We start from the raw sequence: 14,707 nt of genomic DNA on the forward strand, positions 1-14,707 counted from the left end.
TAGGGAATAAAAAAATAGATTGATGAATTAACAACTACAATTAATTAAATGCTCTTTTTCACAAAAAAAAAAAAAAAAAAAAAAAAAACTACAATTAATTAAATTGAGATCGTGCATAAAATTGTGAGGATTAAGTGTGTTGGATTTCCGAGGTTTTCATTCCATAGATTAAATAAACAACTTGTTGAGTCTTCTCGGTCTCTTAAGAAGGAAAAATAGTTTTGATTATGTTTCTGAAAACGCTATTCTTATCTAAACTAAACTAAAACACACGAGGAGATACGAACTCAAATATACACAGAGAGTACACTATTACTGATCAATATAACTAAGTCCACGTCTGCGTAGTTCTGAGTTAGATTAATCTTGAGTTCGAACTGTATTGCGGCAAGAGAATTAAAAACCAATTAAAAGAAAAAAGTTAATGAGAAAAAAGTGGAAAGGAAAGGTGGAGAGTCCACAATAATTGGCATCAAATGCTTATGGGGATTCGCACTGTTGCTGAATTCCAAGATCTGCAACTAGAAATTAATTTATCCAACATTACAATAAAAAAAATTAAAAAAAAAAAAAAAAAAACAATTAAAGCCTTCAACTTTTTGTTGCCCCCGTTCTTCTTAGCTTCCACATTGGCCGAGCGCCAGGCCCCCGAGCTATCTCTCTGTCTGTCTTGCTAGGTAAAAGAGAAAACAAACGAACGAACCAGAAGATTAAATTAAATAATCCCAAAAAAGCTTTTGGAAAAAAGAAAATAAAAAAGGGAAAGTAGCAGAGCAGCAGAGAGAGAAAGACAGAGAGATCACTGCTAGTGGTGCTACTACTGCCCGGAAAAGAAATCTAAAAAAAGGAAAATAAATAAAAAATGAATGGAAAGGAAGGGAGGGCCAATTAGGGCTCCGTCGGAAAGTTGAACCCCAAAAAGGTAAGGCCCCTGTCAAGCTTTTCTCTCTCTAAGCACCACACGTACCCACTTGGTGCTCTCTCTCTCACTGCTTTCCATTATCTGCCATTTGTGAGCTACACGACGGATGCAAGTGCTTTCAACAATTTTTCCGGGTTTCTGTTACTATTGACTGCTCAGCTTCTTCTTCTTCTTGTGGGTATTTCTCTTGCTTCTCGAGCTTTCGAGGTAGTCAAAATTTGAGGGGTTTTGCATTTTTGGGGATTTTGTTCGAATTTTTGGGGATTTAGGTATCGCGTTTGCAGGTTAAAGTTGCTATTTTTTGCTGAAATTTGAGGTTTTTTGTCACCAGTTATGGCGGCTTGTTGCAGCTTGATTGGGCTTGCTGCAATCGTCGTTGAGCCGTGGAATCTAGGGTTTTGATAATTGAGCAGCCCCAAAACAGAGTTTTTGGTAACAAGAAGGAAAGCGTTGGCTTTACGCGATATGGAATTTCAATTCCTTCAGAAATATAGTGCGTTGATTTGGATTGCGTAGCTGATTTGTGTGCTCCCCGACTAGGACTGGGATTTCATCGTACAAGTTGTGAGGAAATGGCGATGGAGTCGAACACAGGATATCTCCGCGACGAAGCTTTTGGCTACGGTTTGAACCGACACGCTATATCGTTTCAGTCCGGGGCCATACACAGCAGCTCGGAGATGATTCCGATGGGGAATTACTTTGCTACGGACGGGGGCATGATGCTTTCGTCGATTTCAGGCATAGTTAACAACAATCCTGTAATTAGTCAGGCTGGGAATTCATCAGGTTCTCTGCTTCTCGATTCGGTCCCCGGGCTCAAGCATGACACAGGCTTGGCTGTCGAGTGGTCTGTGGAGGAACAGTACAACTTGACGGAGGGCCTTATCAAGTAGGTCATTCGGAACCTTATCTCTTGTTAAATTCGTTTTCGTTCATGTACTTCTGTGTTTAAGTGCCACAGTTATGTATACTTGCCTATTAATTTGATATTCATGTTGCTAAACTACCTCTAGTTACGATTCACTGAATGTTGTGATGAAGCTTCTGATGTTTGCAATATGTCTAACTGTAACAAACTGCAAATCTTTTGGTCCGTCTAATATAACCATAACATATGTTTCCTTGGACTTAAACAATCAACTTCTTAACCATTAGCTTCTTAAGCCATTACTTTATGTCTATGGCCTCCTGTTGTGCTTTAAATATTTTGGGGTCCATCACGCATTGCCATTATTATCAGCTTTTCGCATTCCTGCAGTAGAAAACTTGAATTGGTATGGTTATGCTCTAAATAGCCTTGTTGTTTCACATATCTTCTCGCTATGATGTGAATCTATTTTCTTTCATTTTACTTTATGTTGCCTAGTTGCTGTCCTATTATGTGTGTTTGGAAGTTTATCATATTTATGCCATTTATTTTCTGGTTGTAGATATGCTGATGAACCAAGTATTATGAAATACATAAAGATCGCGGCAATGATACGTGATAAAACTGTGCGTGATGTTGCTTTGAGGTGTAGGTGGATGACTGTAAGCTCTTTACTTTTCCTAATGATGTATTTTTACTTTTGTTCATTACTTTAGATTTGATCCTTAGATTTTTCGGTTGAGTTAGAACTACTTTTGAAATGTTTTGCAGAGAAAGCGTAGGAAACCTGAAGAACATAGTATGGGAAAGAAGGGGAACATTAGGAAGGTATGTTTGTGAAATTTGTATGAACTGTCTGACATTGGTTTTGGCTCGAACTTCTCATTTTTTATCATGAAGATTTTTTCAGTTCAAGACTTACTGGAAATAATAATAATGTGTTGACTCCTTCCCCTGAGTTTAAACATTACTATATATTCCCACTGTAATCATTGTTGGACATGAAAATTTGAGATCCCATGATGTATCGGTGACTTTTGGTGTCCTAAGATGTAACACAATTAATGGGATTTTTGTTTTAATTAATTGAACCAATGAATGTCTTTAGGATCTAATGTTGATTGAAGAACCAGTATTCTAAAGATCATGCTTCTTCAGGATAAACTCGTGGAGTCGTCTTCAAAGACAAACATACATTCAGCTGCACCACTGGACATGGCTGCATATTCTCATTCGGTGCACCATATGGACCAGAATGAGCGTTTGCAGTATGAAGGTTCGAGATACTGGCTTGTATATTGTTACTTATGTCCATTTCCTTCAAAAATTTTACCGTGTGCATTTCATTTTTTTCCTTTCTTGCTATATTGTTACACGTTCCCTTCTTGAAGTTGTGCACATATACTACTTAATATATTTCATTTGGTAGTTTCATTGACGTATTTGTTCTTTGGTTGCTATCAGGATTAAGTGGCACATTCAAGCATCTATTGGAGCAAAATGCTCAAGCTTTCAGTCAAATTACATCTAATATTTCGTCATACAAGGTCAGTGCCTCCTGCCATCATAGTTATGTTGATTATTACACATCTAATTTGCATGCCATATTGTTCCACACGCTAACAGTTGAAGTCATCTGTCAAAAAGTAAAAAAGGGATGCCTGTTCTTGTTATGTTACTTTATGCAACTGATGCGTTGTGGCAGCAGCAGTACTGCGTGATGGTCTTCTTCTGGAATTTTATTTTTCCAATTGATCAGCATATATTGATGAATGAAATAATTTTCTACATATATTTACTCATTTATGATAAGCTTGACCTTGTTTGTTGTAGACATGGTATAATCCAAATCCACTATATATTATCGCTAAACGACAGCACTGCCTACCCCAAGCATCTCTCTTTTCTGAGTTTGAATTTACCGGCATAAATTTTATCTGCATTTCGGATGAGCATATAATATCATTAACATTAGAAGCATGTGCTTTTTATCTCTTGCTTAAAAGTTTGTTTCTTTCATAAACAGTTGCAGGAAAACATTGACCTCTTCTACCGCACGAGGAACAATTTAAATGCCATCCTTAACAAGTACGTGCATAGTTTCAACGTATATTACAAATAATGAGATTTGGTAAACTTTGACAATGCTATTTCATTTTTTGCAGCATGAGAGGTATGCCTGGCATAATGAGCCGAATGCCGCCACTGCCACCCATTGATGAGGATCTTGATAATGGTATCTTGCGTAACGCAACTTAGGTATGTTCATGTGAAATGACTCATATTCTTGGTGAATTAGCGTGACCCGGGCACTTGTGAAGGCGGGAGAGGGTGGAAAGTGTTTTCCAAATTGTTGTATAGCTGGATGATTGTGTACTCTTTGTTTATGCCTTTCGTAACTATTAATTCTAGACTATTTCAGCCTGTAATCTAATATGCATTTGATGAAAGTACTAGCTGTCAGTTCTGCATTTCTTTACTAAGAATTGTCGTCTCTTTTTTTCAACAGAGTTTGATTTTCTGTGCACCTTTCTTTTGTCTAATCGCTGCATGCCTTATGAGCTGAATACGAATAAATATGCCCGAATTTTTTTGACATATTGAGTTGATTTCTATTTGTAATGACCAATTCAAGCAGCAAATCAAGGTCCTGAATCATGATGGACTGCCTCATTGTCCGAGCGCAAGGCGTACTAGTTGGGAAGCAGAGTTGCAAATATCCGACGAGGCCTACTCAGAGCCGCTCCAATTTGGCATTTGATCTTAGTGCTCCATCCATGGCTAGCTTCATTTGTTGTGTCTAAAATTATGTACCCTTCCATTTGTGCAGGAAATAAGCGATGTAGATACAGTTGGAGCTTCCAGCACTTATTTTTCACTCTTGTAAATTTCGATTTATAATTGCTAATTGTAACACATTACTTTTGCTTGGTACCCTGGTTTGGTTTGTGGGTTTGCTCATGAGGAACCCTGCTGAATTTCTATGCTGGAATTTTATGGCGAGCAATGGATTTAAAACCGAAAAAAAACTAGATCTGACTCGAGGATAGAGCTATTTATTTACAGATGACATGAAATTTTTGTGCACCATAATGTACAGATCAGTGTTTATAACCATCGACGGGATTATTTTTAAGACGCGAGAGCCATCACCTCCTGTAAAATGACAGCAACCTCATTGTATCGATCTTGGGTCAACGGCAGGCTTTGAATTTTCACCGCATGATCCAACTGGAAAACACATAACATATTGTCGTGTGAGAAAGTTAAATCGCATAGTAAAATCCTCGCATGCGTTTAGGGAGGTCTAAACGCAGTTGCAAACGGGTGGTTAAGTTAATTACACCTCTTCAATGGAGCAAAACAGTTTGTTGGCAAGTTCAGTGAGAGCTCTCTTCTGGTCCCTTGGTGAACGAGAGATCATCTGGTTAAGATCACAGTACAAGAACGTGGATTTGAGGCGGAGATCCCTTCCCATCAACTCCCACGAGTGATCGTCGTTCGTCAGATCGTTCCCGATTGACAGTAAATCGAAAGCACACTTCTTAATCCTGCAAGCACTTCCCTTTAATTGCATGTCCACCATTTTACCATGCCCTACAGCATACAAATTTTGACGTGAAACAAAAAAACCAATTAGAATAAATAAGAGCAAGTTTTCCTCATGAGAAAAGCATAAGCCTCAACTGAAAGTCGAAGCCTTTGTGCTTAAGAAAAGCAAAAGGGGAAATGATCCCATATTTTGTTCGCGAACTTTAGATTGAATAAATCAAAAGAGAATCGAAGGACATAAACAATGGGCGGGAGTGCATAAGGAGAAAACGGGATTGTGAAAGTTACTCCCCAAACCAAATGGAGCGACTGTGACAAAAAAGATCATTTGTACTAAAAGCACTTTTGTCAAGGCATAAAGTTTTCTGATACAGAATGTGATTCTTTTACTACCATTCTAAAACCATATTCAGCACCATCAGATACTAGAAGTATTATTATTAATCGAATAATAAAAGTTCTAATTCCTTTTATTAAAAGCACCTTTGAGCTAAACCAGCTGCTGGAAATTCGTAAGTTTGAACTCGGAAGCTCTCATATAATTCCGTCATGCAATTTGGAAATTTTCAAAGGAAAAAAAATGTTGGGAAACAATAGTATGGAAATGCAAAATAAAAATCAACCCCTCATCCCAGAGGAGCGTATATCATCACATAATTAGAGCCACAAAACCCGGAAAAATAACGAATTAAACATACAAAATTCAAAGCAAAATAGAATTAATAATAAAGGAAAATTAAAATAAAAAATGGAACAAATTAAATTAGGGAAAAAAAAGAAAGCGAGAAGAAGGAGAGGGGAGAGAGAGGAGTTAGACGGAGTTACCTGAACGGTGTTCTGGAAAACGAGGATATATCATCTGTTGCCTCCTGTAGTCACTGCTGCTTCAACAGAGAGAAAAGCATAAATAAAATTAATTAAATAACTACTTTTTGAGGCAAGAAATTTCAACTAAAAAGTTTGTTTTAATCGTGCAAAATTATTCATCTAAAAATATTTTAAGAAAGAGAAATAAAGGTGGGGACTGCGATGGTGGTGGGTTTTGTATTAAATATATATATATATATATATATATATTTTTTTTTAATTAGAGTTTGGGATTAGAAATTAACAAAAAAAAAATAGTGGAAAATTAAAATCAATGGTAACCCGTCAAGTTCTCTTGCTCTGAAAGTGGTGCATCACTCTTTATTTCTGATCAAATTTTAGACACAATTTTTTTTTTTTTTGTAAATTTGGTTTAAGAGCTGGATTAGCGGCTTAAATAAAATTAAGAATTGAGGTCCAATTTTAACTTTTTTTTTTTTGGGTTAACAGTAAGCTGCCCTTCTGGAAAGGACATGTATGAAGTTGTCCAATGTTGATATGAAGGCATTCGTCAACATCCATCTTCAATATTGTACTAGCACTACAGTTTAATGATTCTTTGGTAATGTTGTTGTTGCCGAAAAATTTAAAGCCGCTTTCAACATGTGATAGCGTACGATCAACATAATCAAATAAATTTTAGGCTAGCAAGAATTCAAATATAGCTTTAGAATAGAGAGTGACAGCCGTTAATATTTTTTTTTCTTTTTATTTTTTTTTAAGTGGGCAACTGGTGACTAACCTACCTCATCGATGCTCAAATAAAGCTAGTTGAGAATTGTACCCTACCAATGGCCACGAACATCCTAAAACCAAGCCAAACTAGCATCCGCGGTAAAATGGTAAAAGAAGTTGGGGCTTGCAAAAATCGAAGCACAACTGGTCCGGTTGTTATTAGGCCTAAACTTGAAGCCCGAACTACTCCATCAAATTTTGTTTGGGCCCTATTTGAGAATTATTCTCAACCAAGAGTCTATGCTCATAAAAGCTTTGGAATTGTTACTGGCTCCATTCATATTTAGAAGAAAAATAATTTTTATGAGAAGTGTATAATTAGTTTTCTGTAGTATTAATAATAATTTTTTTTAAATTTTTACTTTAAATCAAAATTTTTTTAGTTTTAGAAAATATTTTGCGTTGGGGTTGAGAAAAATTTGCAAGACCTTCGAATGAGATCCTATGATTTCTTAGGTTCCGGTTCTATTTTTATTAATTTTTAAATTTGAAAAAAATAAAAGTAATTCTCAAAAATTGATTTGAAAACGAGACTTGCTCACAGTTGTTGTGGAAAAATTGAAATTTTTAGTTTTAGGAAATATTTTGTGTTGGAGTTAAGGAAAATGTTGCAAGACCTTTAGATGTGATCCGACCATTTATTAAATTCCGAAACATGTTTTTTTGATTTTCAAAGTTGAAGAATAGAAAAAATAATATAAACTAATAGCGGAGCCCTCAAAGAGATTGAAGGTGTTGAAAATATTTAGAATGTCCTAAAATTAATTTTAGGTAACATGCGGTGCAATGAGAAGGATTCGAAATTTGGCTTACAATGAATCCCGTAAAAATTCTCAAAATCGGTTAGAAAACGTGGTTCATAAGTCACAGTTTTTGTGGAAAAAATAAAAAAAAAATTTAGTTTTAGGAAATATTTTGCATGGGATTGAAGGAAAATGTTGCAAGATCTGTGGATGTGATCCTAACATTAATTAGGTTTAGAAACTAATTTTTTTTATTCATTTTTAAAGTTGAAAAAAAAACATTATAAATTAATAGAGGGTCCCAGTTGAAAAACAAAAAATAATATAAACTAATAGAATTTGGCATTCTTAGTTTTAGTAGAATAGGGGTCCCATTTGATTTATAAAATAAATAGATTAAATGATGATTTATGTACAAATAAAACTTTATATGGCATTTGGAAGCCGGATCTACGATTTATTGAGCAACAAATGTATATTTAGTAGAATATTTAAGCTGAAAACTAAAAAAATAAGTACAAAATATAACAGCGAGGTCTAAAACATTATAAGGTATTTGAAAACAGTTTTATAATTTGTAATAATGGAGCGTTATAAAAACACTTTCAAACCGCTCTTTGATAAGAAAATGAAATCGTCTAATCACAATTTGTTGAGCATTAGGTTCCGAATCAAAGTGACAAAGAAAACTATACGCATCCAACCAAATACCACAAATGTATTTTTGGTAATTTCCATATATATTGTTGCTTTTGGAATCAAGTGCTAATTCTCGGACAAAGCACTTTCCGTACCAAGAAAGTAATGTTTTTTTTGTCCAAATAGATAGAAGATCAACTTTTAAATTTGAATGGCTTATTTTTTCCGTGCATATTTAAGGAGAATAATATATGAGATGAATGTTTATAAATTGTTATGTCTCTTTTGCCTTGACTAACAAGTAACAACCAAATCTCTTGGAAAAAATGCCAAAAGCATATTCTTCCAAAAACCAAGACGTTTTATGAGATTATCGTAAACAACATACGAATCCGACCAAAGCCTGCACGTGGATTGTATATTCATATTTGCATTCAAGTTTTTTAAGGTTTTAGTTAAAGAATTTATTTATTTAACTGTTTAAAAATCCATAAATCTCTTTGTTTGAGCATTTGATGAATAAAAGTAGACCCAAGAAACTTAGCTGCCCAATTGGTCCCCGGCGTTATTATAATTTAGTTTACGAGCCAGTTGTATGACAGTATGAAGAACTCATTTTCGTACTAATTAAAACTCCAAATTCAAACTTAGTTCGAGCTGTCTCGTGATAAATATAAGTCTATCACGAATTTTATAAACCAAACATATCAATACTCTAGTTTGGTACGTTCGTTCTAAATCAAGCTTAATTAGTCTTAACTTGTTACTTTCACGAACTAAATCCAACTATTTAAGCAGAACCCAAACCCATTTTGAGGTTTCTTCGTAAAAGAATACAAGCTTCTTCCCACGACCTTTTGTGAACCAAATATATCAATGCTCAAGCTTTGATTCGTTTTTTAATCGAGTCGATTCACAGGCCTACTGCCTGCCAAACGAACAAAATTAAGTTGGTTGTGTTTGTTGTGATCAGAGAGTTGTGGACTGAACAAGACATGCCGCTGTTCTGTGTATGCCTCTCTGCCTTTTGGGCGGCACCAGCACCAGCACCAGCACCAGCACCAGCAACACATTACACATCGATAGATTGTTACATCATATTGTCGAGCCTTCAGGGAGGGATCGAGTCATATGGGCGGCACCGTGTCTCCCTCCCTTCCCTTGATGACCTAATTGCTTAATTTGCTTAGGATTTTGGGGCCCCACCTTAACATGTGGTTTTCTTTTTTCTTAATCATTATTTTTATAAAATGATTATTCAAAGTTTCAAATTAACTTCGAAAGCGGCACATGCACATGCAGCATTGCAGCAGTAAAAATAAATCTGGGTCTCCTACGACCTCGAAAGTAAATATGAAATTTAAAAGTCTCTCACGGATATCATGGATGTACTAGAAGATTAGATGCTTATTTTTCGCTAAATTTAAGGAGAGTTTAAAGGTGATAATGCCACTTTAAGGCATCTAATGAGTGTGATTAAAGATTAATTATAAGGATTATATTATTATCGCATATATAATTAGGGATCAAAAACATAAAACACAGTGTTGGTGTTGTAAAATCACATCACATGGCACTTGTCTTTTTGGAATTTCATTTCTCAATTCTGCCTGTCCCTGCCTGCTGCCTCACCAATTAATTAATCATAAATTATTTAAATTAGGGCTGGGAATACAAAGGATTACATAAAAGATAACAACGTTAAAAGAAATTTTTTATTAATGTTTACATATAATATACATGTTTGTGAAGTCAGCAGAAAAAGGAGAAGTCAATCCCATGACATGTTCTGTGATATTTAAATAGCTTAGTTTATAGTAAAATGATAATGATTCCTCCTCATGTTAATTAGTTGGTTCCTAAGTTTCTTTGCAAATACAAATTAAACAGATTAATTGAAGGTTAAAACTCGATTACTGGTAGTTGTAGACAAGGCAGTAAACACTTGTGTTTTATGAACTTATGTGTTTGAACCGTAATTTGCAAAAATAAAAAATAACATTTTTCAAAAGAAACCAAGCAATATCCTTTAACTAATAACTTTGTATGAAGGACCAAAACAAAAGTCAAATGAGCAACTGGGGACAGGCTTAGCTAGCTCTTGCCATTGCCAAACAGGAGGAAATGAATGGGTCTTAATTATTCCATTGATTTAAGCTTTTCATATTGTCCACAGAGCCAAAAAGGACGCATTAGGTCGGATTCATCCCCTTTATCATTTTCCCATCTTTTTTTTTATCAATTGTTTTCAACATTTAATTAGTATCTGTGTCGACTGATTGACTTGGTCTCCTCTCAGGCCTCTCTCAAGAACAATATCAGAAAAGAAAATGGTCTTCTTCTGACACTTGTCACCCCTTGAGAACTCCCCTTTTGACCCCTCTCCTTCCGCGTCACAATTAAAAATTTCTCCTTTCGCACGTTTGTTCTTTTCTTCTTGTTCTCTTGTGCCCTCCTCCTCCTCCTCCTCCTCCTCCTCCTCCTCCTCCTCTCTCTCCTCTCTCTCTTTAACCGTATATATATTTCCATACGTATATTTGGTACTTCTCATTTTTCACCTTGTACCGCACTTCATAACCTCCTCCTCATCAACTCATTCAAACTTCACAACCCTCATCACCAAAACACACAAATATGATAGACTCAACCCCTCCTCTCCAACACCATTACAAATCCCTCGTGCGCAACCATCATTGCCAAGGCATCGACCGCGGACAAGGAGGAGCGGTCACGGAAGAATGCCAGCTCCCGTTGATAGACCTCAACGGGCTGAATAGCCTCGACGAGAGGGAGAGGCTAGAATGCACTGCAGCTATCTGCAGAGCGTCGTCGGAGTGGGGTTTTTTTCAAGTGGTGAACCACGGGATAAGCTCCGAGCTACTACGGAATATGAAGACGGAGCAGCTCAAACTGTTTGGAGCGCCCTTCGAATGGAAAGCTACTGGCGGGCTGCTTAATAATTCGTACAGGTGGGGGACACCGACCGCTACTGGTCCGACTCAGTACTCTTGGTCCGAATCTTTTCACATTCCTGTCACAAAAATCTCGGACCAAGCTTGCTATGGGGACGATTTTAGCTCGCTCAGGTAGTGTAATTATCTAATGAACTTAGCAAAGTGGTTTGGCAAGCTGTTTTTTACTTTTATACACATGTACTTGTTCATTTGTAACTTTTACATCGAATAAAATAAATGAGAATTAACAAACAAAAATAAACATGTGCGCTGTAATATTCTGGAAGAAACTGTGGCCTGTTACTGAGTGGTCCTTTTGAATGCAACTTGGAACTTTCAAGTTGCTTCTGTAAGCCATCACAGTGGCCAATGCTGCATTGGCAGTACCCTTTGTCACTAATAACTCACCAACCCTTCTTTTTTGGAAATTTTGTACAGGGAAGAGATGGAGGAATTTGCAGGAGAAATGTCAAACCTAGCGGAGTCGCTAGCCGGGATCCTAGTGAACAACCTGGGACACCGGAAGGAAGCGCTGCAAGACATTTGTGACTCGAGCACTTGCTTTCTCCGATTGAACCGCTACCCGGCTTGTCCGATATCACCGGAGATGTTCGGCTTAGTGCCTCACACTGACAGCGATTTCCTCACAATTCTAAGCCAAGACGAAGTGGGAGGACTTCAGCTCTTGAAAGACTCCAAATGGGTTGCTGTAAAACCCAACCAAGATGCACTTATCGTAAACATCGGAGATCTTTTTCAGGTGAGGAATTGTTATTAGCTCTTCAAAAACGTCAACGCTCAACTCCCATTAATTTGATTAGTTTTATAATAATTAAGCTGTGGTTAATTACTTTGGATTAATTAGTTCGTAAACCCTAATTGTGTTAATACAGGCGTGGAGCAATGACGTGTACAAAAGTGTGGAGCACAAGGTGATGGCAAATGAGAAGAGGGAACGCTACTCAATAGCATACTTCATGTGCCCTTCCTACGACTCTTTAATCGGCAGTTGCAGATCACAGTCTTCCATCTATAGAAACTTCAGTTTTCGAGATTACAGAAACCAAGTCCAGCAAGATGTTCAGAAACTTGGACGCAAAGTCGGCCTTTCGAGATTCCGTCTTCGATAGCAACCACGAAAGCTCTAGAATGGACCGGCACATAATATGTATCAAGTGAAAAATGAATGAAATGTACGCTTAAACATCCAACCCCCAAAGATTCCGATGCGTACTATATTTGATTCATACTATAAAACCGGTGCAGCCTGCAGCATAAAAAATAGGTACATTTTGATATAGATGCCTCAAATTTGAATTTTTTTAATCAAACATCTGTAACTTTTAAACTTTTGATCAAACATTCTTCTACTAATTTTTAATTAAAAAATATGATTTTTATTGTATTTAATTAACCAACTAGTTCAGAAAATAATATCACAAATATTCTAAAATCATCACAGACATCCTATCTTATCTTATTATAATTCGTTCAAAATGAATTTTTCTTATTCAAATAATTTGTTGTTTTAAATTCCAAAAACACATAAACATCCTATTAACATACAATTATGAAATATAACATGCACATATATTAAATATAACGTACCAAACAAATATATTAAATATAACGTACCAATCATTTGGTACGTTATATAAATTTAATCTGGGTACGTATTACTATTTTGGTACGTTATAAAATATTTCTTTTGGTATGTTATGCAATTCTTTATTTAGTACGTACCAAGTTATTAGTACGTGTATTATCCTTATTTTGGTACGTACAAAACTTATGGTACGTTATGTGTAAGTTGTGTAACGCAAAAAAAAGATAACTTTTCACATTAAAACATTGCACTAACAAATATTTTGTCAACTCTTAATAATTAATTATTGGAATAAGGACTCATTTTAAATAAAAATGTGAAAACTCTTAGTTCTCGTTTCTACCATAAGTAGTTGTTAAAAAATTCAAATTTATTTTCAGTTGCATGAAATTAGGCAGTCTAGTCTACATCTCAATTTTAATTATAAACGAACTCTTGTTTTTTATAATCTATATAAAATGTTGAGTTGGAAAAACTATATTTCATCCAATTAATCTTGAACCCCAGTAGATATAATTGAATCCTTAAATTGAGGACGGGATAAGATTCCATAAAAATAGCAATAAATTAATGAATATTATTGAGTGCATTTTTTTTTACATAGAAATGGATTTAAAAGAATTTATAAAATACTTAAATTAAGAATATACCTGGAATATACAGTTTAATTAAAAGTAAAAGCATTTTAATCAAAAGTTGAAAAGTAACAGATGTTTAATTTAGAAAAATCTAAAATAAGACATCTAGTTCTAATTTATCCTAAATAATATGCATAGAAAATCATGCAACATGATTAGTTTAGTACAAGTATATTATTTTAAAGAAAAAATTAGGCTCTCATCCCTATTTTTCCTACTCCATTGATTAAAACCTTATTCATTTTCAGGTTTTGATCAAGGTCCTTAGACTTTAATATATGTCATTAATTATTTCAATAATAAAATATTTGTTATTTCTAAATATATTCATTTGGTATATGATAAAAATATATGTCATTAATTATACCAAGTGTTAGAAACATTACATTAGGTATATTTATATTTATGGCTAAATTTTTTATCATATATTTTTATTTTTAGTTTGTACCTGTTTTTAATTTGCAACCCTTTTTTTAATTTGTACAAATTTTCTTATGAGTTTTAATTCGTACCCATTTATTAATTCCTTTTTGTGCCCATATTTTTTTAAACTTTTATTGTATTTGCACCCATATTGAATTTTGCTAAATGTACCCATGCTAATTTTATGTATTTATTTTATGTTTTAAAGATATATCAATGGTTTTTTTTTTTTTTTAAATATGCGGGTACATTATTTTTTTTTAATAATTTTTGTGAAGAACAATTTACTCCAAAATTGATTTTTAAGTATGTATTATATTTTAAAAATAATATTTGAATTTGTTTAAATTTCATAATTTGTAGGGCATTAAATGCATAAATGCATGAGTTAAATCTCTTAAATGAGGTTAAGGACCTCGATCAAAATATTTAAATAAACAAGATTTCGGTCTAACGATTAGGTTGATTAGGGATCGGAACCAAAATGATCCTGTTTTAAATATTAGATTTTTATTAAAAGATTATAAGTTGATTCCATTCAATAGTCAAAAGTCAACGCCTGCTATCTTGTCTTGAAGGAAAACATCCCTCCTTAATAGTCATGTGGCAGTCCTCCTCCTCAAACATATCTTATCATTTCAACTATAAAATGATATATTATATTCTCACCATTTGTAATCTTCACTAAAACAAACAAGCAGAGGAGGGTGGAGGAAGAGAGATATTGTATTATTAATAATTATATGAAAAATATCAA

General features: G+C 34.7%; 3 protein-coding genes across 7 annotated transcripts; 2 read left to right on the forward strand and 1 right to left on the reverse strand.

Moving 5' to 3' along the window:
• Positions 1–601: 601 nt before the first annotated feature.
• Positions 602–4,723, forward strand: LOC137736879 (uncharacterized). Of its 5 annotated transcripts, none has more exons than XM_068476185.1 (9): positions 602–1,100; positions 1,254–1,814; positions 2,356–2,455; positions 2,565–2,621; positions 2,952–3,069; positions 3,258–3,340; positions 3,820–3,881; positions 3,959–4,052; positions 4,429–4,723. In XM_068476185.1, exons 2-8 carry the CDS (start codon positions 1,495–1,497, stop codon positions 4,050–4,052), a joined length of 834 nt encoding a protein of 277 aa, XP_068332286.1. In that variant the 5' UTR covers positions 602–1,100; positions 1,254–1,494; the 3' UTR covers positions 4,429–4,723. The 5 variants fall into 5 exon arrangements, with proteins under 5 accessions (XP_068332286.1, XP_068332284.1, XP_068332283.1 ...); XM_068476183.1 differs by having other exon boundaries at positions 603–1,129; positions 4,432–4,723; XM_068476182.1 differs by having other exon boundaries at positions 603–1,100; positions 4,432–4,723.
• A 149-nt stretch (positions 4,724–4,872) lies between these two features.
• Positions 4,873–6,268, reverse strand: LOC137736880 (photosynthetic NDH subunit of lumenal location 3, chloroplastic-like). Its single transcript, XM_068476188.1, has 3 exons — positions 6,171–6,268; positions 5,140–5,390; positions 4,873–5,024 (listed from the first exon to the last, which is right to left on the reverse strand). Exons 1-3 carry the CDS (start codon positions 6,202–6,204, stop codon positions 4,926–4,928), a joined length of 384 nt encoding a protein of 127 aa, XP_068332289.1. The 5' UTR covers positions 6,205–6,268; the 3' UTR covers positions 4,873–4,925.
• Positions 6,269–10,905: 4,637 nt separating this feature from the next.
• Positions 10,906–12,503, forward strand: LOC137736525 (gibberellin 2-beta-dioxygenase 6-like). The gene is made up of 3 exons (XM_068475784.1): positions 10,906–11,415; positions 11,722–12,043; positions 12,177–12,503. Exons 1-3 carry the CDS (start codon positions 10,964–10,966, stop codon positions 12,411–12,413), a joined length of 1,011 nt encoding a protein of 336 aa, XP_068331885.1. The 5' UTR covers positions 10,906–10,963; the 3' UTR covers positions 12,414–12,503.
• Positions 12,504–14,707: the final 2,204 nt, after the last annotated feature.

This window comes from Pyrus communis, chromosome 6 (assembly GCF_963583255.1).
Source record: "Pyrus communis chromosome 6, drPyrComm1.1, whole genome shotgun sequence".
In the NCBI taxonomy this organism is placed as follows: Eukaryota; Viridiplantae; Streptophyta; class Magnoliopsida; order Rosales; family Rosaceae; genus Pyrus; species Pyrus communis.